Genomic DNA, 25,006 nt, shown 5'->3' with positions numbered 1-25,006 from the left:
GTGCTGGAGAAGGAGGTTTGTGATAAAGCGAAGAAGCTGAATGCTTTGAAACAAACCACTGACACACAGAGGCAGCGTTTGGAGGAGTTGAAGCGCCAGTACGAGAGCATGAAGCCTCTGCCTGACAACCAGGAACTAGACGAGGAAAAGGTAGAAATTGTCTCTTTTTTTTATTTTGAATGAACACTGGTGAATCTTACAATTTAAGAATTGTCCAGGTTTCCTCCCAAAATCGAAAGGAAAAAAAGCAGTAAGAATATTGAGCCTTTTTTTCCAGTCAAATCATTTTTGTCCCAATTTCTCCTTACTGTAATTACTGTAAACCATGCCCACAGTTTTATTATCACCATTATTATTATATAATCTAAACAATTCACGAGAATACGATTTTTTTGCACATCATAATGAGAATTAGAGTAAAGAAGGGAACTCTGCCATAAGTTTCCCTAAGTGGTCATTCTTCCATTGTAAATGCTCTTCTTCCTTCTCTCAAGTCTTTCGTCTTCCCCTCTGTCTTGATTAGTGGGAAGCAGAGTGTTTAGCCACCCTGTATCGATGAGCACAATTAAATATGTTAGTTCAAGCAAGAAAATGAATGAACTTGTGTGCTTGTTTTATAGAAATTGCGCATTCTGGAAAACAGATTGGAGGAAGCGCAGCTGAAACGTCATGAAGCAAAGAACGTAATGCGAGGATACCTCAAAGAGAAGGACAAACTACAGGTATCTGAGAAAGAACAGATGAACTGGTTCATGTACAGACTGACACAGCACACACACATAAACCCACACAGATGTGTATTATAAAGCATGATACCCCATATATTTAATGTTGAAAATTTAAGCAATCCAATGTATCCAATGACACTCATCCATACCATTCAAAATATATTCTTATAATAATCATAAATGTTTCTTGAGCACCAAATCAGCATATTAGAATGATTTCTGAAGGATCATGTGACACTGGGAATGAAGAATGGCTGCTGAAAATTCAGCTTTGATCACAGGAAAAAATTACATTATAAAATAGATTAAAATAGAAAACAGTTATTTTAAATTGTACAGGTGTGCATAAGAGACTTCTTTCATTAAAGGGTTAGTTCAGCTAAAATTGAAAATTCTGTCATTAATTACTCTTCATCTTCGGAACACAAGATTAAGATCTTTTTTATGAAATCTGAGAGCTTTCTGTCCCTCCATTGACAGCTACGCAACTACCACTTTCAAGCCCCAGAAAGGTAGTATAGACATCATTAAAGTAATCTTTTAAAAATATTTAAAATAAATATTCTTAATATTCTAATATATAATAATATTAAATATTGCGAAAAAAACAAACATAATTTACCACCTTATTTACAAAATATTAATCTCCAGCATGCGTTCATGCAACAACAACACACATGCGCCACGGTGCTTTTTCGGGGATTACTTATTCCCTTTCTGGGGCTTGAAAGTGGTAGTTGCATAGGCTGTCAATAGAGGGACAGAAAAATATCTTCATTTGTGTTCCGAAGATGAACGAAAGTCTTATGGGTTTGGAACCACATGAGGGTGAGTAAATAATGACAGAATTTTCAGTTTTGGGTGAATAATCCCTTTAAGATTAAAACTCTTAGCGACCCCAATCTTTTGAACAGCATCATGGTAAATAAACATTTATGATTATCCTCTTATTTGTTTCTTCAGGGAGACAGTTTTACATTTCAGCCACGGCTGGACAGGATGGAGGCAGAGATCCACCGGCAGACACAAGTGCTCAAAGAACTGCAGGTCACGAACGGTGACGCTCACTTCTCAAAGGATGCAGCCATGGTAAAGACAAAGCATTTAATAAATGATAAAAAAAAAACGGGTAACACTTTATTTTACAGTGTCCTTGTTACATATGTTACATGTACTTACAATAGTATTAACAGTTAATTATGCATAATTACATGCAACTAACCCTCAATCAAACCCTAATCCTAACCCTATAGTAAGTACTTGCACTTAATTAATATTACTCAGTACTTAAATATATAATTACACTGTAACAATGACACCGTAAAATAAAGTGTAACCAAAAAATGTAATGAGATAATAAAGCAAGCATACGTGTAAGTGTGCCATGGTAAAGGTTGTGCAAGTAATGCTTCTCGTAAAGAGTAGGGGTGTAACTCCGGTGTCCTGCCCAAATTCCCTCCATTGGCCTTTATCAATCATGGCCTACGAATAAGAATCCTCATGCTTTCAAATGGCTTTATCACTCTCTCTCCTCTCCACCTATAGCTGGTGTGTGGTGAGCGCACTGGCGCCATTGTTCTGACAGTGGATGCTGCACACTGGTGGTGGTTGAGGGGAGAGCGCTCTATAAATGCCTCATTTCATTAAGATGTGTGTGTGTGTGTGTGTGTGTGTCCAGGCTGAGCTGCAGCTTCAGGACGAGAAGGTGTGCAGTAGGGCCGCAACGACGCGTCGAAGTCATCGATTACGTCGACTATGAAAATACGTCGACACGCATGAAATGCGTCGACGCGTAATTATTTACGTTTAAATATCGAGTAATGGCGGCTTCTGCTCCCTCTCATGGTGAAAATGACAGACCACGATCATCCAAAGTATGGGAATACTTTACCACTACGGCCGAACAGAAAGGTGCTTTCACTATGCAAACTATGCCCCATTCGGTGACAATAAAATGGACTTTAATTTATAACTTAAACTTAAATCTGTTAACGAAGCTTTCATTTGCCAGTTTTTAAAAGTTGTGTATGCACATGTAGACTAGAGACCTGCACTCCCGCGGGTCACAACGCAACAGAGTGCGGCGCGGGAGCCGGGAACATAGATCTGATGGCCGGGCGCGGGCGGTAATGCACTCGTGTGTGTGCTGGTTGCGGGAGAATAAAACGATTCGCGGAACTCCCGCAAAATAGAATTATCTATACATTGAACATCTAAAAACGAATAAATTGTCATTCATCTGTTTGACAAAAGCAACAAGAACAACTAAAACAAAATAGAAACGATTTACAGGCCAGAGTCTCTATCTATTTATAACATGTTTGCAGCGTTGAACAATGTAGCCAATCACAGACATATGTGTTGATTTCTTGAACGCCAATCAGATGCATTTATGCTAGAATCCCCTCACCGCTCAAAATGGACTTTTTGTTCAGTGCTGAATTCTGCATACTGGCAAATCATCTGATTATAGCAAACAAAGTGTAGATATTATGAAAGATTCATTGTGCAGCCAGTTTCATTGATAATAACAGAGTTAATCTGTGAGATCGCGATGAACTGAGATGTCAGCTTTTTAGGAATTATTAAGGGAGAAATCCGTCCTGCGCAGGTCTCTAATGTAGACTTTAAAAACAAACGACTAACGTTATATTAACATTAACAGTAGCCTATAGGCTGCAATCTAGTGTATGTGAACCTTTTTGCAGATAAACACAAGTGCATTTTCGGACAAGTTAATTGAGTAAATCATACTCCCACTACGGTAATTAATAACAGATTATAGTAAACACATTTCCTAAATGGGCCTGTGTATCTTACATTTTTTTCAATAGTACCATTAGTTAAAAATAAAGTTTAAAATGCTTCCTGTTCGCATATTTCATAATAAAATGACAATTACCCTTTCTGAAAGAATTTTTTTTTTGTCATCATTCATAGATTTCATGTTAAAATAATATACAGATGCACTACCCTCTTCAAAATACAGCTGATATATTGTTGTACTTATTATTTATTGGAAAGTTTGCCAATGGATAAATCAGCTAATCCCAAAAATAATCATTAGATTAATCGGAAAAATAATCGTTAGATTAGTCGACTAATCTAAGAAATAATCGATAGATTAATCGACAACAAAAATAATCGTTAGATGCAGCCCTAGTGTGCAGAGAGCGCAGAAAGCGAGAGAAAATCCTCTCCCTCTACAAGAAGCAGCAGGAGGAGAGGATTGCTCAGGCAAAGGAGAGGAAGAGAAGAGCGAGCATCATCCATCACACATCAGATAACAATGTAATACTCTAATAAGCATAAAGATATGTGTGTCATACTAATAGCACTTCTCATGTGAAGTGCACAGGAGACTGGACTCCCAATTGATGTTAATAGAGCTTTGTGTTAGCATGCTGCAAAGCTCACAACAATAAAATAAAATAGACAATTCAACTATTTATAAGTATATACACTTCCGGTCAAAAGCTTGGAATAATTACGATATTAAGTCTCTTATGCTCACCAAAGCTGCATTTATTTGATGAGAAATAAAGTAATGTTGCGAAATATGTTATTACAATTTAAAATAACTGTTTTCTATTTAAGTATATAATTTATGCCTGTGATGCAAAGCTATATTTTCAGCATCATATACAGTCTTCAATGTCACATGATTCTTCAGAAATCATTCTAATATGGATTTGGTGCTCAAGTAACCTTTCTTATTATTATCAATGTTGAAAAATAGCTCCCCGACGAGCTGAGCAGCGAGGCCAACGCAGTAGAAGAAGTGGAAGCCATCTCTCCTTTTGAGGAAGCTTTCCAGCAAATCAGAGAGGCCACTGGAGTCACAGACCCACGGGTGAGGACACACAACACAACATTCAACTGTTTTCAGTGTGTTAGGGGAGTAACAGTTTAGGACACAAGGACCAGATGTTTGAAAGAAGACCCCGGAGTCAGAATTATAATAAATTAAAGAAAAGTTTTACTGAAGATAGTTTGCAGTTTCATCAGCAGAAGTTCAGCTTCAAGACTCACACAGTAGTTCGTAGGCCGCCCCACTTACAGTTACAAAGATCACAGCAGTTATATCCTACACCACACACACACACACAGCAGTTATACCCTTCACCAAGGTCTAAGCTACGTCCTTTATTCAGGTTGCAGTTTCTGATTGGCTAAGAAATAGATAAACATAGTAATTTTCCACACATATACATATAGACGGAAGCATATCTCTATCGATTATGCCGCTGACACTCAGACCCTGAAGTTAGACACGTCGTGACCTTCCAGGTCACAGATCTGCATTGCTGGGCGCCAGCATGTCCAGAACAATAACTCAGTCAATCTCCAATAATGCCAGTGGTTCCTTAACCTGTAACCAAGAAGACTAACACACACACACACACACACACCGACACACAGCTTCTCTAAGGTTGGATTTGGCCAGGCTCTAACTATAAACAGGAGAGTCCTCTCAAAACATCAAGATAATGCATTCTTTCTCTCAAGGAGAGCTACACTTTAGTCTAACTGGAAAGTAAGGCTTTAACAAAGAAATGGTCCCTTAAACTATTGGCTTCAATGACCCTATGTTTTAACACGTTGAAGACCTTTCTCAAACACAAAACAAATCCATATTTCATTTCTGGAAGCCGGGCTAAATGAGCAAGCACTGTTACTGCATTCAGATATCAAACACAGACATTAAAGAATACATGAAAAGAACATTTCAGTAATCACACTGGTAACTTCTATAACAAAGTAAAATCCCCAGAGAAGTCATTTAACTCATTTGATATTTAGAAGGAAAAATATTGATTAATACCTTGATTATAATCACTCATTACATATACATTGAAGTATATTATAGATTACTCCTTGTTAAGCAATGTTTATTCTGTTCTTGTGTTAAGCAATGTGTATTCCTGATTTCTCTTGTAATAGGAACTAGTGGGCCTGTTTATCTCTCGGAGAAAAACACAGGAACGTTTGTTGAAGATGAAGGCAGAAAATGAGAGTTTGCTGCTTCCACTGAAGGAAGAGAGGAATATGCTTCAAACTCAGCTTCAGGATATGAAATACTCAGTAGAAACTGAACTCTCAAGGTAAGAGCAGACATTGTAGACAGTGTGAATATGATATCACTTCACATTCTCTGTTATTGTGACTGAATAGTAACATAACATTATTGTCCTCGGTCAGCTCTCTGCAGGTTTGTGAGCTTCAGCAGCAGCTTGAGCAGACGCAGCAGCGCCGTGATGCAGCTAAAGATCGTCTGTACGGACTCAAACATGCACTGAACGCTGCCAAAGCAGGAGTGAAGCACCTCAGTGAAAAACTTCAACACATACCACTGGTACTAATGAATCTTGTCAAATACATAAACCCCCTGGTTTCAGGGTAAATTCAACCCAGGGTCCTTTGCACCATGACCTCAAGCATTCCATGGGTGTTTGGCTTGAGGTCATGGTGCAAAGGACCCTGGGTTGAATTTACTCTGAACCATCCCTTTAATTTTATGAAGAATACTTTCTGTGCACCAAAAAAAACAAAATGGACAGTAATGATTAGTCAAGTTGCTGTTATTGTATTTTGGCTTGTAGAAGATTTGTAACTAGTGAAACATTGACTGTTTTGTTTACTTTAGGAATATATGTCATATTTTACTTTTTTGGAAGTTGTAAAATAACGCTTACTAATATTACTAATATGTTGTTTATTTCATGACCCTTTGCAGTTCCTTGCCAAGATAGCAGAAGATCTACCCAAGGATAACACGCGCATTCAGTTCCGTGAGGACCAGAAACAGGACTCTTTTGATGGTGAGACACTAGCTCATATCACCATGGAATCTCATTTCTGCCACATAAGAAAAAAAATCATGCTTTGGTGAAATACCAAGTCATAATTATGAGATAAAAAGTCTAAATGTTTTATCACAATTATGATTTTTTTTCTATAACTTTTTGTTTTCATTTACTCTTTTTATGTTATAATTTACTTTTTATATTTTAATTAAAACTTTTTGTAATTGTGACTTTTCCTGACAATTTAAATTTTTATGCCATAATTGACTTTTTATCTCATAATTTCAACGCTTTGTAATACTTATGACTTTTCTTGATCATTTAAATTTGTTATGCCATAACTGACTTCTTATCTCATAATTATTGCTTAATGGCGGAAATGGGCTTCCATACATGTGTCTTATATCTGAATTAAGCTTTTTGGGGCGTGAAGTCACACATATCATATAGTAAAAAAAAAACTCCTCAATAAAAAATCCTACTTGATATATTTACAAATAATTTTTAGCTTGAAAAATATATTTTATCATTCATCGAGGTATAAATAAAATATGCTATTAGTTTTTACTTGATGGTTACACCACATGACATTTGTTAAATTTAAACTTCTTGTTGAACATAAAAGCCATATGAAATCAACACGGATACAAAGATTACATACAGTATATCTAAGAACTTGGCATACTGTATGTGTTTAAAACTTTTTTTCCCATTATACTTCTTTATCTTGGGCACTCTGATTTTCATTTTGCACCAGTGATCACTGATTTGTGAACTTGGAAAGCTCTTGACCAGGAACGGCCATGTGTTTTTTGATGTACACAGTTCAAAAGCTCCCTCTTATCAAGATGTTCACCTGTGCTGTTCTGATTTAGTTCCATTCCTTAATCTGTACACTGTGTGGAAGTTAAAGCTCACCCTTCTGTTGTACAGAGTGGTGGTGGATTTGTTAATGTCTCAAAGGCCAGATCACGTTTACGTGTGATTGTGTGTGTGACTGAGAGACTGGCCTACTGGTACATGGGAACTATGAATGCTGTTGATCCATATGGAACAATAACAGAACTATTACGTTTAGCAGACAGAGGTGACACACACCTAACACACCTGGATGTCTTTTCTGTCAACAGATGAGGACAACAGGAGCAATGATGAGGATGTCATCACCCGTGTCAAGCTGAAGCAGCAGTCGGAGTCAATCATTGACCAAGCAACCATTGACCAAAGACTTGCATTACAAAGAAGAAGGGCAAACTGATCAACCTTGATCCATTAGCACCTGCACTAAGCCATTCGGCTGTACACTAAGCCATCTTCTTCTTCAAAAAGTTGACATTTTGGTTTTTTTGGTGCACAGAAAGTATTCTTCATAAAATTAAAGGGATGGTTCAGAGTAAATTCAACCCAGGGTCCTTTGCACCATGACCTCAAGCATTCCAGGGGTGTTTGGCTTGAGGTCATGGTGCAAAGGACCCTGGGTTGAATTTACTCTGAACCATCCCTTTAATTTTAATTTTACATTCAAATGATGCATGCATGAAATGTCTGAGCATTCCTCTTGGTCTCTGGCAGATGAAGGGTCCGACACCACAGCTGACTCCAGACTCAGAAGAACAAACACTGCAGCTGTTGTCTGAGGTTGAGCAGAAACTGATGCTGCTGAAGGAGGAACTACAGGGCAAAGATCTGGCAACCATCCTGAAGGAGATAGAGGAAGAGGAGGTGAGGAACAATGATTAGTCAAGTTGCTGTTATTGTATTTTGGTTTTTTTCAAAGAAATGGTCCCTTAAACTATTGGCTTCAATGACCCTATGTTTTAACACGTTGAAGACCTTTCTCAAACACAAAACAAATCCATATTTCATTTCTGGAAGCCGGGCTAAATGAGCAAGCACTGTTATTGCATTCAGATATCAAACACAGACATTAAAGAATACATGAAAAGAACATTTCAGTAATCACACTGGTAACTTCTATAACAAAGTAAAATCCCCAGAGAAGTCATTTAACTCATTTGATATTTAGAAGGAAAAATATTGATTAATACCTTGATTATAATCACTCATTACATATACATTGAAGTAACAATGTCTCTCACAATCCCTGTGAAGAAAATGAATGTTTAGCCCATAAGCAGCTTTAATGACAATATGAAGTCCTTCAGTGGAGCTCAAACCTTCTCAGTGTTGATTACAGGGTTTCCCACACATTCATTAATTTGTGGCGGCCCGCCACAATACCAACGCTGACCGCCATGGATTGATTCCGATTTTTTTTACTATTTTAATATGGGTAACATTTTATTTTATTGTAGAGCTGCGCGCAGCTTGCTCCCTCCTCCCTCTCTCTCTCTCTCACAAACTGACAACGGAGGCACGACTAGCCCCCTCCTCTTCGAGCACGATCTGAATCAAAACATGAGCATGCGTTAGTTAGAGGACGGATTGTTGCCGGTGCTTAATGCTTATTCCCCCAGCGAAGCCGAAGATTCCAGAATCAATCCGGAGTTGAATGGTTAGTATTGTAGTAAACCTTTCTATTTTTAAGAGGTTTAACCAAATTTTCTGGAGGACAGAGGGTACATCACACACCAGACTTTATGGAAATAATCACTTTATTGACAAGTTAATTTAGAAAAATATACTCATTATGTAAAGCAGCATTTAAAGAAGTTGAACAAACATTTACTCAGTACGCTCCCACTAAGGCAAACGGCGATACACAAGTGAAACTCCAAAAACGTCACTACACTGCACTCCAGTGGTTATCCTCAGCCCCGCACGGCACAATAGCAATCGTGATCAAACAGCAAGCAGTTTATCAAGTGGAAAAATCAGCACGTCCCCAGTCCAGCGTACCCGAAGTATAATGTCCATATAACGTCTAAAACTCTGAAACCACAACAGTCACACTCACACTCACACCACACATGATATATTAAAATATAAACCACTTCCCCGTTTCCAGGAGACAAGACCCCATCCCGAGGTCTAGGGAAAGGAATCAGCCGTGCCGAATTTGTCCACAGAGACAGCACGCGCTCTTCTTCAAGTTATTCCCGTCCCACAGTCGCAGCGATTAATCATAATGGAACTGGCATTAATTAGTCCTCTTTGTGCAGCACGTTTCTCTTTGGGAATCACAATGTCTCTTTGTGCAACGCAGCTCTTAAAACCGCTCCGGGAACATGTGGCCAGCGCTCCTACACCCGTCCCACTATTATCTAACTACACCGATACAATCTATCTAGCTATCTTCGTTGCCGGACAAACCCTAACGGTCTCGAGCAACACCAAGCGTCCCCATTTATTTGCCGAGCGCGGAAAAGCCAGTCACGTTCACCACTGTCGAGAGCCCATTCTCTCACCTCTCCTCTCTTAAATATCCTCTACTCCAGGTGAAATCAATTATCCCTGCCTTCAGTCAATACGACAAAGTGCTGCAGAAAGGTTCAAATGGGCGGCAAAGCCGAACACAAAGATAAATCCCCACATTCATCACACTATCCCCTCCCCTCGGGTAGACCGGACTCGTCCTCGAGTCACATCAAATTATAATCCTTAGACCAAGCTGGTGGTCTCCGAGAACGAGCTGGCTGCATCCTTTGTGGACATAGCTCTGGAAGGGAGCCTCCAACTTCCATCCTCTGGTGCCCACTCTCCTGCTGCATCTCACCTAAACCGGTGTCCACAGGAGCAGGATTTACATTTCCCCTGGAAAGACCACCTTCCACAGAAGACTTCGATAGTGGATTTCCTTCGATGCTAAATGCAGCAGGCTTCTCTCTTGTCTGGACAGCCTCTGGAACAGCAGGTTGATGATACCCCCATATGAAATCATGTCCTTCTGCACGGCTTTGGACCTCCGGGTGTCGTTCAGCAGCCCGGTCCACAGGAGTAATTTGGTCATCCTGCCCCATAGATTCTGAAACAGAACAAGCAACATAAGGTTTCATTCGATTGAAATGCACAACACTCTCAGAACCCCCCTCTGAGAGCTGTACTCTATACAGCACATCCGACACCCTTTCTAAGATTTTAAATGGCCCCTTAAATCGTCTCTGCAACTTAGGACACACACCCCGTTTACGTGCTTTGTTTTGAATCCAAACTAATTCACCAACTACATAATAGTGGAAATTTGCTCGAAAATCAGCACATGTCTTCTGTCGCTGAGACGCTTGACTCTGATGCCTTTTTACTGCTTCTACCACTGTAGATAAACTTTCTGCTACTCCAGCCACATATTCATTTACAGACTGAAATTTCTGCATATTATCTACTCCCAACATAATATCCACTGGAAGGACCATCTCCTGCCCGAATAACACCTTATACGGTGTAAACCCAGTGCTTGTCTGCACACTACTACGATAGGCCATCATCACATATGGCAGCAACCTATCCCAGTTCATCTGATTTTCATCCACAAACAATGAAAGCATTGATAATAAAGTGCGATTAAACCGTTCTATTAGCCCGTCAGATTGAGGGCGATACGGAGAAGTACGAGACTTGTTTATTTGCAGCAATCTACACAACTCCTTAAACAGGTTAGACTCAAAGTTTCTCCCTTGATCCGAATGCAAACTCCGCGGTACTCCATACCGGCACACCCACTCCTCTACCAACACTCTAGCAATGGACTGAGCCTCTTGATTAGGAAGAGGGAATGCTTCGGTCCATTTAGAAAAATAATCACCAATAATTAAAATATACTTATTTTTATTTAGAGTCTCTGGTAATGGGCCCAGTATATCTACAGCCACACGTTCATATGGGCGGGATACAACAGACATCTGAAGAGGGGCACAAGGGGCCTTTCCATGAGCCTTTCGAGAAGCGCAATCATGACACTCACTACACCATTTTTTAACATCCCCAAACCACCCAGGCCAATAAAAACGATCCTTCACCTTAGCTTGTAACTTATGGATCCCTAAATGCCCCCCAGTGGATGTATTATGCAGCATGGACAACACCCCTGGAACCAGACTTCTAGGCAAAACCACCTGTATTGCCGAAACAGCGTCGGAATTTGCTGGAGGTATCCTCACCAACCGCTGATTCTGGATCTGCAATTGGTCCCACACTGGCAAATACTTAACAAGGGCAGGGTTTAGCTCAGCTTCCCTACAATCATCCCCTGACCCATTTTTCAACTGAATAAGCAGCCGAATATTTGGGTCCTCTTGCTGAGCCTTAACCAAATCATCTTCGATCTCCTGCATTTCCCTTATGGGACCCCCCATTCCATCAGCCTCACTCACTGCTCGAACTACTGTAACTTGTACCTTAGACTGAGGGAAATTACCACTCTCCTCCCTGTTGCTTCCACTCCCAGATCCGGGGAGCCTTGAGAGAGCATCAGCATTGGCATGCTGCTTCCCCGGTCTATGAATGATCTTATATTGAAAGTTGGCCAGTTGCTCTAACCAGCGAGCCAACTGCCCCTCCACCCCACTGAAGTTATGCAGCCAGCGCAATGAACTATGATCAGTTCTCAACAAAAACTCCCTCCCAAGCAAGTAATGTTTAAAGTGCTTTGTAAAAGTTACCACACTAAGCAGCTCCTTCTTTGTGGTGGCATACTTCCGTTCTTGTTTAGTCAAAGCTCTACTAGCATACGCCACCACCCGCTCCAAACCCCCATCCTCTTGAGACAATACAGCCCCGATTCCCACATCACTGGCATCAGTGTCTAAAATAAATGGCTTTTTAGGGTCTGGATAGGCCAAAACGGGAGCACTAATAAGACTAGCTTTTAATTGTTGAAAGGCCTCTTGACAGTCCTCCCCCCAACCAAATCTTTTTCCCTTTTCGGTGAGCTGATGTAAAGGGCGAGCAATCTCAGCAAACCCTTTAATAAATCTTCTATAATAGGAGGCTAATCCTACAAAACTTCTCACCTCCGTCTGGGTTTTAGGTGTAGGCCAAGCCCGTACTGCTTTTACCTTAGATGGATCTGCCATTACTCCCTCAGAAGATATCACGTGACCCAGGTATTGCACTTGGGAGGAAAAAAGGGTACACTTGGAAGGTTTAACCTTAAGATTAGCATGACGAAGTTTCAAAAGAACCTCATCCAACCTCTGAAGATGCTCTTGAAAGGTTCGCCCAAAAACAATGATGTCATCTAGATACACTAAACAAGTGGTCCACTGCAGGTCAGCCAAAACAACATCCATCAGGCGTTGAAAAGTGCTTGGAGAGTTACATAACCCAAAACTTAAAACGTTAAATTCAAATAAACCCTGACGAGAAATGAATGCAGTCTTAGGTCTATCCTGAGGGTCCACCTCCACCTGCCAGTAGCCACTTGCCAAGTCTAAAGTAGAAAACCAACAGGCATTTGTTAGGCTATCGAGAGCATCGTCAATCCTAGGGAGGGGATATGCATCCTTCCTTGTAACGTCATTTAGTTTACGATAATCTACGCAAAAACGAAGACTGCCATCTTTTTTTCTGACCAAAACCACAGGTGCTGCCCACGGACTACATGATGGACGAATAATGTCATTATCTTGCATCTGTTTTATCTGCTCAACAACCTCCTGCTGGAGGTGCAAAGGTACACGCCGAGGGGGCAATTTAACAGGCTGTGCAGAGCCAGTATCTATTTTGTGCAAAGCAAGATGAGTTCTCCCCAAATCATTATCCCCCTTACTGAATACAGACGCATTACGATGTAATAACTCCGCAATTGCCCGCATCTGACTAGAATTAAACCCCCGATCCTTCAACCCAAAATGTGACACTAAATAGTCTACAGTCAAAGGAGGGGAGGAAATTGACTCATTCACTTTGGTAGTCAACGCACTATCCCCTACCTCTACATCGGGAAAAAAAGTGCCAATCTTCATATTTTGCTTTAAAACACAATTATCTTCTGACACATTAATGACTCGCACTGGCACAACCCCTTCCTCAACCTTACAAACCACTCGAGCTACCAAAACGTCACATGTTGGGAGCATGATGGAGAAAGGCTCCACCATACCCTCATAATGTTGTGGAAGAAGTCCTTCTACTTTACCAGGTACAATAGCTTCAGTACGAGGAGGAATCATAATATCTGCCTGCACCCTAACTACCTTAGGTTGTCCACTACCATCTTCACTAAACAAGGGGAGCTTCTTTAACCGGCAACATTTTTCACCCAGATCAATAACTGCCCCAAATTTGGAAAGAAAGTCTGTACCCAACAGTAATTCTTGGGGGGTAACATCAGCCACCAAAAACTCAGCGACAACAGCCAAAGAATCAAATTGACATACAGTCTGCCAACGACCCAAAATTACCATTTCTCCACCATTCGCCACAGCTACTCTGCCCTGATATCCATCTAAACAGGACCCCCCATTAGTTACTTTTAGCCAAAACTGCTTGGGTACAATAGAAACCTGTGCACCAGTGTCAATCAATAAACGTGTTTCACACCCACCTACTTTACCAGTCAGAAAAACTCCAGCATCGGTTGAAGAAACTGAGGCCAATTTATCAGACACAGTCGTGGGGGCAGACATTTGGCCTGTTGTGCCCGCCCCCTCTAGTTTCCCTGCAAATAAGGGCAATTTCTGCGCAAGTGTCTAGTACAACCGCATTCCCAACATGCTTCGGTCCGAAAACGGTCCTGTGGCTCAGATGAATTTTTCAGAGGAGTGGTGCGTGCAGACTTCACCTGTATATCCTTTACAGTAACTTGTAAAGCCTTAACCTCCTGACGCAACTCCTCCACTATGCCCAGTAAAACTTCAACCTTATCCGATGAATTCTGCAGACTCAGACCACGAACTTTAGAATCTGAACAATGTGTATGTTCTAAATTCCGAATAAGTTCCAATTCAGATGCTAAATTAATTGCGCCTTCCAAAGTGGCAGGTTTTGCACTACGCAAATGTATACGTATGTCACCGCTACCTACGTGTGCAACAAAGTGATCATGAGCCAGTAAATCTTGCGTAGCACCATCAGCAGAAGGGTAAGCTTTATAAATCAAGCGTCTTAATGCATTACCAAACTCACGAGCAGTCTCGTTATGGAGCCGACGTCGGGAGGAAAAGCTCACCCGATTCCAGTCTGCACTCTCACAAGGCTCTAAACACTTACCCATTGCATCTTTTAAAAGAACATAATTATTCTTTGCTTCATAAGGAAGTCCACCATAAATATCCCTGGCTCGACCCGAAAATAATAAAGACATAAACTTTAACTTAAGCTCATTATCCCACCCATTTACTTGCGCCGCCATCTCAAATTGTTCAGACCATTCCCGTCCCACCCCAGTAAATGTTTCTGGCATGAAAAGGGGGCGAGGAACTGAAATTACATTAGAGTTAGCAGCTATCATATCACCATTTGAAACCGATGAACTCGCCCCTAATTGGGACACAGACATACCCCCTCCCTCCATATTTATTTATTTATTTATCGTCCCACCGCTGCCACCAGTGTAGTAAACCTTTCTATTTTTAAGAGGTTTAACCAAATTTTCTGGAGGACAGAGGGTACATCACACACCAGACTTTATGGAAATAATCACTTTATTGACAAGTTAATTTAGAAAAATATACTCATTATGTAAAGCAGCATTTAAAGAAGTTGAACAAACATTTACTCAGTACGCTCCCACTAAGGCAAACGGCGATACACAAGTGAAACTCCAAAAACGTCACTACACTGCACTCCAGTGGTTATCCTCAGCCCCGCACGGCACAATAGCAATCGTGATCAAACAGCAAGCAGTTTATCAAGTGGAAAAATCAGCACGTCCCCAGTCCAGCGTACCCGAAGTATATGTGGCCAGCGCTCCTACACCCGTCCCACAATTATCTAACTACACCGATACAATCTATCTAGCTATCTTCGTTGCCGGACAAACCCTAACGGTCTCGAGCAACACCAAGCGTACCCATTTATTTGCCGAGCCCGGAAAAGCCAGTCACGTTCACCACTGTCGAGAGCCCATTCTCTCACCTCTCCTCTCTTAAATATCCTCTATTCCAGGTGAAATCAATTATCCCTGTCTTCAGTCAATACGACAAAGTGCTGCAGAAAGGTTCAAATGGGCGGCATCAAAGCCGAACACAAAGATAAATCCCCACATTCATCACAGTATAATGAACACTGTTGCACAACATAACTCTGAGAAGTTAGTCTATGTTAAACGCTGTCGCGTTTCCATTACAGATTCGCGCAAAACTTTTGCGATTCTTTTCTAAATATCGATAAAAAACTATTGCGAAATGACGCCGTTTCTTTACATTATCCAATGTTATGCGACTAACGTCATTTTTTCCTCTCGCGATCAGTCATTCCAAAAATCATGGCAACGGCAGACATCCCAATTCTCCCGGAAGTTCCGGGAGTCTCCCGCATGTTGATAGCGGCTCCCTGATGCCCGCAAATTAGTTAAAATCTCCCGGAATCTAGAGCGAGCGAGCAAGAGCGCGCATACGTAGCGAGAGAGGAGGCGAGAGACCTTGCGTGTGTGTGCGTGTAAGTTACGCCTCACGAAGCGCAAGTAACCGAATCAGAATCGAACCAGACTCACTAGACATTATTATTATTATTAATCAGACTAGACATTATTATTATTATCTCCAGGTCCAGGTTGGTGTGTGTGTCTGAGTCTGTGTGTGTGTGTCCACCTCCAGGTCCAGGTTGGTGTGTGTGTGTGGGTGGGTGGGTGTGTGTATGAGCAAAATTAGCAACAAGTCGTCTCTGGAGCAGTCATAGAAAGTGTAGCAATGGCATAGCAATGTAGCAATACGCTGATTTCACGCAGCTGCCATTTTGAAATCGAAAGTGAGGCTCCGGTTGGAAGAACCCCGGAAGTAAAGATAAACAACAATGCCTTGGATTACCAACCTGAAGCTGCTGCCGCGATTTACACTATTGGATGTTAATATCCAATATAGGATATGTATATAGTTCATTCCTGCTTCGTTTTTTACATTCTGAATTATATATAAAAAAAATATTTTATTTATAAATGAATTTCACTGTATATAGTCTAAAGTATGAAAGAAATGTTTGTACATTTTTAGAATTGACACAATATCATTAAACACAACAATACGCCATCGCATTACCGACTCTCCTGTGATTAAAGGCGACACTTCCGGTTTTCTTCCCACCGGAGCCTCGCTTTCGATTTCAAAATAACGGCTGCGTGAAATCAGCGTATAGTAATGTCTTTAAGTTATCTGACGCTAAGTGTTGGCAAAGGAAATGTGTTCTTGTCAATAAAAATATATGATATATTTAACCCTTTTGTTGTGCACTAATCATCATCATCAATATATGATATTGTATCTGTATCTTGAATTGATGGATTACTTTCCTGGAAGACTTTAAACAGTCAGAAACTGCTCACGGATTCTCCACACCACCAGTGGGATCTGATCTTTGCACCTAGCGCGCAGCACGCTGGACTTAAGGATTTATCACACACACACACACACACGTACGCACGCACGCACACTATTGTAAACGCTGTGAAATTGTTAATTGTATACATATTGTTATTTTTGTTTGTTTTGTATAATACACTTGGGTTTTCTGATGAACTATTTGTGTTGACATTTGTTATTTCTCCTCCATACTGTTAATTTCAGAAACGGGACAATTGTTCTCTTCATATAGTGTAAACTCCACAAAATATTCTATTGGAGTGTTACACTACATCCACAGCCACTTATATCTGGCACTTTTCCATAGATGTTCATTAGGAGGGTTAGCAGATACGCAGCGATATGGAGCAGCAGATGTCGTGTAGAGCATCGGTTCCCAACAGGGGGGTCGCGGCCCACAAGGGGGCCTCAGCGAGCTCTGTGGGGGGTCGCATCATATTTTGAAAAGTTTTGAGCAATTTGCATTAAATAAAAGTCCTTAACTTTTTTCTGTTCAAAATTTATATAATGAGCGAGTTCATCATGAATCCATTTTCCAAACCGTGTTTTTGTCTTATCCTGAATCACTATGGTACACCTATAATAAGTGATTACATTGAGACTATTTTACCCTGGTTCGGATCGCTGCGGAGTAGCCCAGTACCTGCGTGACTCGTCATAGACGCACACAGAGAGAGAAGTAGTTCCGGCTTCAATGTTCTTCCGAAAGACGCATGTTTGTTATCGCTCGCTATAGCGCCAAAAGCCTAAAAAATAAAGCCTCACATTGATAAAGCCTCACAAATAACATGCAAGTGTTTGTTTAGATTTTATTTTGTGAACACATTTCTATTTAGTTTTTATATATTTAGTTTTAGTAATTATAGTTATAATAATTGTTTGAGATTGAACAAAGAACCAAACAAATGCAACTTAAAAGTACAAATTATTCATTCATACTCATTCATAACAAAAATTAAATCTTGTTAAACAAAAACTATGCGTATGATTATTCTTTTATGGTTATTTCTATGATTAATCCTTTCACACATTCTTGTATTGATCCATTTATGCTTTTAGTCTATTGCATCTTTTAATATCATATACTCATAGTTATACTCATATATTCATGTGTTCTATTCAGACCAGACATTTAGTTTTCTTCTATTCTGACAAATGTTTGTGGTTTGACATGCTAGGCTATTTGGTTTTTCTTTCCTGTTTTCTGCTCAGTGTGGTATCCTGTCTAATATCTGTGGTGTCTTGTTTAGTTTCATATATGATGCTTATCTTACTTGGTGTTAAAGTACAGTTGTGTTTGCATAAGGTCTAGAAATGATGGAAATACTTATTTATTACTATAATTATATAATTATTATTTCATTTCGGTTAGTTTTTCAGTAACAGTTGTTAGTTTTGTTCAGTTTTAGTTTCTCATTTATGGTAAAATGTATCATTTATTTCAGTTTACGAAAATGTTTTTGGACCAATAGTTTTAGTCTTACACACACACACTCACTCAACACAGTCAAACAGACATACACACGCACACACACGTATACGTACCAAGTGGCAACCTCCCCGTCTCTCTCTTGAAACCAACACGGAAGTGAGTTAAACTGCAATTCATTAACTGGCCGCTTGGCCTGGCTGCAGAAGTGAGTCAAATCTGTATCTCCCTCATGTTAAAAATACTAGAGCCCGACCGATAAAGGATTTTTAAGGCCGATACCGATACAAATATTTGGTGATTTAAAAATCCGATATTCCGATATATCGGCCGATATATATATATATATATATTTTTAAAAATCCAGAAACGCGTAACAAAACATGAACAGATTTCCCTAACATTAGTTATTTGTCGTTATTTAAGAGTCCTCAGCCTTACTAAAATAATATGATAATGCAGTTTAAAAATAAACTTGTTTGTTTTATTGTCACAACAGAACAGAATATATTAAAGTTCTGATAAATATAATGTATAAAAATACAAACTTAAGATATGAAACTTAAAGTCCTTTGAACAAAAAAGTCAACTATTATTATTAATATTGACAGTAATAAATCATGTAATTGTGTGTGTGTGTGTGTGTGTGTGTGTGTGTGTGAAGAACTGATAAGATTGTAAATGTGTACCTTGAAATGCAATGTAAGTCGCTTTTGATAAAAGCGTCTGCCAAATGTCAATGTTATAAGCTACCTTATAATTACAATGTCAACTTGCTTATCCCTTTACCTGCACTCTTTTAATTCTATCCATCTATTCCATCAAGCTACAACAAACCATTTTCAATCATCATTTGCTGCCTGCCTTCTAAAATCTACTACTTAGTGATGCACTAAATACATTAGGTGACTCGTTAATGCTGCGGTTAAACGAAGTCAGCAACGCACACTTGGATTTCACACACGTGTAAAAGAAAAGCTAACTTTTATGCACAGGCTGTTTGATACTTTTTCTCTATGTCTAAATGTTCACTCCTCGCGTGCCTAACTTACATTTTACAATTCAAAAACTGGAACTACAGATATGCTAGTTATAAATACAGTAATCATTACTTTATTTAGGCAGAAAACTAATCAGAAATCACTGGAAACAGCGTTGAAAACAAACATGATAAAAGCGGCCGTTTGCTGGCATTTTTGTTGTTTACTTGAATATTTAAAACCCAAGCATCGATGTTTTACCACAGGTTACAATTTCACAAAAGAAAGAGGACACACTTACTTCTTCAGTCGCGTCTGTTAACTTACTGTTTATCTGGTAGTTACAGGACATATTTACATCACATTTAGAAAGAATGATAATTTCTACAAATATATGCCACCAAAAATACGACCTGAGGAGCTTTAGCACTCTCTCGACTCCCATACAGATATTTTCAGTCAGAGAAACAGAGGAAGCTCCCGAAAAAAAAGTTGCTTTATTTTATGTTAGTCCGGTATAAAGAGACGAGACGTAGGCTACTGACAGATAAAATAAAAACATGACTGTGATAGCCTTTATGATTGGTCGGATTTCTTCAAGCGTACTATGTTTTTACACTATGCGTATCTTCAAGCGTTTACTATGGTAATGGTTAGCGCGCATAGTCTTTTGCATCACAAACACAAGGCATTCAAACATGAACGCGAGTTAAATTATTTTAAAAGTCTTTAATGCTGACAGAATCATCCGGCGCTGCCGTCTCCCGACTCAGGTGAACTCTGGACTCTGTTCATGCACTCCTCTAGCCCGAGCGATCTTCCTTGTATAGTGCCCTCTGGTGGACAAACTATGCAGCGCCAACACTCATAACATGGTTGAAGCGTGTTTCGTCTGCTTTTATTTTATTTTTTAAATATTCATTTATCGGCCATTATAAATGCCGATACCGATAGTTTGAAAAATGCCTAATATCGGCCGATAATATCGGCCCGCCGATTTATCGGTCGGGCTCTAAAAATTACCAACTTTACAGCAGAAAAAAACATGTTTACAGCCTGGATCTCTATGTGGTTTTGGTTTATACAGCTAATTTTGCCCTTCATAACAACTGTGAGGGGGGTGAATTTTTTTTATAACTCGTCCGTTTAGTTGATTAATATTTAAATTTAAGGGCGTGGCCACTTGAGTGACAGATGGATTGCCGCTGTCAATGCTAGCCGTTTGTCTGCTGTTACTAGCCGTCACTTCACCTCAGCAAATGTTAGCTGCTGAACTTGCCTTCTCTGCAGTGTTTGTGCTTTTTTTCGGGATTATTTCATAAAATTTTATACTTGGGTACAAAGCCCACGTCTTTGGATTCCGTCGTTATCGTTTGAGACAACAACCAGCGCTGTATTTCAGTTGTTTTCCTCTGTGAACATGGATGGATGTCTGACAATTTCTTTGCTTTTTGGGGTTTTCAAATTTAAAACATCAATAAAGGCCCGTTCGTTCTGCTATCATGGAACAGATGGATTATAATATGCTTATGTACTGTCAGATGAAATCATGCAGGCGTCGGCGCTTTCTCCGTCCATGCATTAAATGCACATGAATGAGCGCGGATTTTCTAGCGCATTTACTTGCACTTCAAAGGCAATATATGGTTTAACCAATTTGAGAGGCGGCCAAATTCAGAATTTAAAATGGACTGAATAAGCTCTCTACGAACTTGAGCGATGCCGCGCTGACGGACCATGAAAGAGTGACTGACATGTAACGTTATGCACAAAAATCACTGTCACGCACAAACACTCTCGAAGTAATACACAGTCTCACTTGTAGCCATGTCTTTTAACTATTATAATATTTCGAAGGGCAAAAATAGGAACTTTTAATTGGCTTTACATCATCAGCTAACTCGATGACGTCGAGCTAGGTGATTTCAGATAGCCAGGCTCATATTTATGGCCAGGCTTCTTAGCTCCACTCACGCCCCGCCTGTTTGCCTATTTTCTGTTATCCGGGAGTGACGCAAGGCCAATATGGTGACGGCCGGCTCCGCCCACTTTAGGCTTCAAAAATGCCCTTCAGAAACCTACGGGTGACGTCACGGACACTACGTCCATATTTCTTTACAGTCTATGATACGTACGCATGCACGGCACTGCTGTTCTCAACTCACATCTGTGTGTGTGTGTGTGTGTGTGTGTGTGTGTGTGTGTGTGAGAGAGAGTGTAGATCTGCAACAGCTCAATTTGTGCAGTTTCTCATGGTTTGAAGGCATTTTGCACCTGCTGCAGAGAAACTTGCCCTCAACTCATTTGCATTTGTTCACTTTGCGTCTGTTGAGCTTCAGACTCTCGATCTCTCTTCAGGAACACGTGACGTGTGTGAGACAAGTGCAAAAAAATTGAATCAAAATCTCATATTAAATTAAAATCAAATCCAGTTGAAATGACAGTTTCACTGATAATACTGAGAGTAATAAAATAAAAGTCCTCCTCCGCTCAAATTATGTTATGGAGGCGATAAACGATATATGAACTATGATTTATGAATATCTCCAGATTCTGATTCTGAATCTGAATCCAGCAGAACAGCTGTCTGTCTCAAATGTCAGATATTACATCAACATGTTTAATCCAAATGGCATTTAAATGCAGATACAGTCTATAAGATCGAGTGAACAACATCAGTACAACTGAAGAAACTGATGCTGTCATTCAGATATATATTCTCATAAGTTCATTGACTGCCATTATGAATGTGGAACAATAAAGATGCTGGACTTTGTTGGAAACGGTATATTTATATTCTCAGGGTTAATATACTGTATATTATTCACATTAGTGTTGGCCAGTACTGAGACTTATACGGTACAGTAACAGCCTTTCCTTCAAATCGCCACTGTAGTTATTTATCATTATTTACACTAAAGCGTTGTATTATTTCAACCCAGTCACTGTATGTTTGAAGCTCATATTTACTCCGCAGAAGTAGCAGTGCTTCGCCTTCTGAGAATATAGTTCCCAGTATGTATACGGTTAGAAGATGTCTGTGTCTCATGTGACCTTGTTATTTGTACACGCTTTGACTATACAAATCACAACATGTAAATAGGAAAATGTTGGCGTTATTTTGTCACTTATTGGGAGCAGTGTGCTAGCTGGAGCCGTTTACCTCCAGTCTTTGTGCTAAGCTAGGCTAGCGGTGGGTGCGTCAGACAGAGTTACGGCACGCACAGAGATGAGAAGGGTATGTATGGACTTATCTAACTCTGGGGGATACGGTGAATAAGCTAAAGTCCCAAAAAGTCAGCGTGTTCCTTTAAGCAGGAGCAAGAAGAAGAGACGTCACTAAATCAAGAGCATTGAAGAGGCGCACATAATGGACGGCATGACACATAGGACAGAAACAGTCTTTTACTCAAAGTATGAGTTGATTGAACGGATGACAATTGTTTACGTGGACCTAAACCCCATTAGATATGCTTACATAGCACTTGTGATTTATGTAGAACATTTTAATGTAAGGACATGTAAAAGTGTAATGTAGGTGCTCGACTTGTGCCTAATTATTGTTACTTATCAATCTCTTAATTATTTTGAAGAACGCAAAAGGATTTTGCAGTATCGCTATGTTTACAGCAACAAAAAAAAAACCCATCTGTTTACAGTCATACCAGCCGGGACCAAAATGTCATTTTGTAAGAATTTGTGGAAATGTATCTGAAAAATGTGAAAATGATATGCCTAATGTGGTCATTTCATGGTGCAGTGTAACAGAACATGAAAAAAGCACCTGAAGTAAGTGAACTAAAAAAAAAAAGGTGTATTGCCCTATATTTTAGTCTGCTCTGGTTATTGTATCGACAGATTATAACCTTTTCAATGCCTGATATTTGTCGCTGTTTGCCGCTCTATTGCCTCTTTTTCTAACTCTGTGCTTCACTTTTCTCAATCTTTGCATGTTGTTAATGTGATCTCCATAATAAACTGAACTCTCTAGAGTCTTTGTTGAGATCAAGCCTTTCTTTGCTCTTAAGGTGATGCTTCCATTGTTAGCATTTATACTATTTGGCAAATGTTTCATGTTAAGATCATGCTATTGTTTGCCTCAACCTAAATTGTTCCAACAGTGGAGGATCTTGAACGCAATGATGGCACAGTGGACAGACCATACTTCATGCCAGAGATACTGCCCATCCTCAAGAAGTCCAATGAGGGGCTGAAAACAGTGGACTAGGACAAGACCAAAAGATTGATAGAAAGAATTTTGCATCCATGTGACAAAGCCATTTTTCAGTTTGTACTTGTTTTTTTCGGAGTGTATATTATAAGAAATTATGGTCAGTTCCCAACTTCCACTCCAATATATATATATATATATATATATATATATATATATATATATATATATATATATATATATATCAAAATGTTCCTTCACTTAAAATAGCTTAATTATCATATAGAGACAATTACATCCAATCTCAGTAATATGTAAATAGTATCACAGAGGGCAACCAATAACCATCTTGATTACAGGGACTTCAAACAATCTTATCACTTTAACCTTTGGCTGTTCTTATTTGAAAGAATAACAGAGAACCTTCTGTGGGACACTACGGACCATGGGGTGTCTTAATTTCATTAACATACAGACCACAGCTGTTGCGAGAAGAGCAACTTCATTTACATTAAGACCAGGATAAAAGGTTTAGGATTGGGTATGTTCGGGGTTCATTCTGACGCCGGTGAACCCAAGGTGCTTTGTGTACCTTGCCACTACTATGCTGTAATAAACTTCATTTTTTTAGATCTTCGACGTCCACTTCATTTTTTCTTACAATATATTAAATAATTCTGTGATGTGATCAGGTTGAGAAAATAATAAATATTAATTAGCTCATGCACGTAATGTCCACTTTCTCGAGCATAAAGGTATGTCACTTAATTAATATTCATGAGCCAACGTCCAGCTACACTGTGGTTGAGTTGCTAAGCAACGAGTTTTAGACAAACAAGTTTCAAATTACTGGCGGTAACACAGATAGAGACAGAAATCTTTATTTAAACCTTTATAAAATAATAACTATTCATAAAAATGCCTGGCATCAATAAGCAAGCTATCCATAATCCAGTTTCCGAGCTCCAGAGAAAAATTCAACTTCTGGGTAACTTAAGTTTTTTATTACAGATTTCGCCAATTAAGCTGAAACAGTTAACGTTAACTTAAAACCTGCTTAAATAGTCAGTAATATTGCGGCAGTAGTGGAATAATGAGTATTTCAATTGTTTTCTTATTATTGTTCTTATTAATCATGTATTCTCAAGGATGGCAATGTGTTGTAATGTCAGCCTGGAGTTATTATATAGCAAAGTTGCTTCTATAGCTGTTTAATACATTTATATTACTTTTAAATTGAATAAAGAGCTCAGTAAAATAGTCTACAGAAAGTTAATATTGCATGATATTACACCCAACTTCGCATGGCCGCTGAATGTTTCTCTCTGTCCACTAGAGAGAAAAAGAAGCGCGTATTTTGAAAGCTCTCAGTCTGTCTGTCATCGAGAAGAACAGAAACCATCGTCCAGCTGAAACATGAGAATGAAAACATGCACAAGAAACTGGCTGAGGTCAGACATTATGAACACACACATG

The 25,006-nt window shown here is 39.5% G+C and overlaps 1 protein-coding gene and 2 long non-coding RNA genes across 4 annotated transcripts in view; 1 reads left to right on the top strand and 2 right to left on the bottom strand.

Annotated features, from left to right (window-relative positions):
• Positions 1-6,088, top strand: part of LOC309473954 (outer dynein arm-docking complex subunit 3-like) — an 82,923-nt gene extending 76,835 nt beyond the window's left edge. Inside the window, exon 6 of the mRNA XM_082136246.1 lies at positions 5,983-6,088. Within this exon, the coding sequence (XP_081992372.1) occupies positions 5,983-5,987 (5 nt within the window). The 3' untranslated portion in view covers positions 5,988-6,088. The remainder of the gene's footprint in view (positions 1-5,982) is intronic.
• LOC309474020 overlaps positions 1-25,006 on the bottom strand; it is a 55,890-nt gene that overhangs the window by 10,521 nt on the left and 20,363 nt on the right. The gene's annotated exons all lie outside the window — the stretch shown is intronic.
• LOC309513902 lies at positions 18,741-20,369 on the bottom strand. Its single transcript, XR_014211556.1, has 2 exons — positions 19,587-20,369; positions 18,741-18,968 (listed from the first exon to the last, which is right to left on the bottom strand). It is a non-coding gene; the product is annotated as an uncharacterized lncRNA (long non-coding RNA).

Source organism: Leuciscus leuciscus (assembly GCF_965113295.1).
Source record: "Leuciscus leuciscus genome assembly, chromosome: 14".
NCBI classification, from domain to species: Eukaryota; Metazoa; Chordata; class Actinopteri; order Cypriniformes; family Leuciscidae; genus Leuciscus; species Leuciscus leuciscus.
Note: the sequence above shows the minus strand (reverse complement) of the source record. Positions and strands in the feature narration are given on the sequence as shown.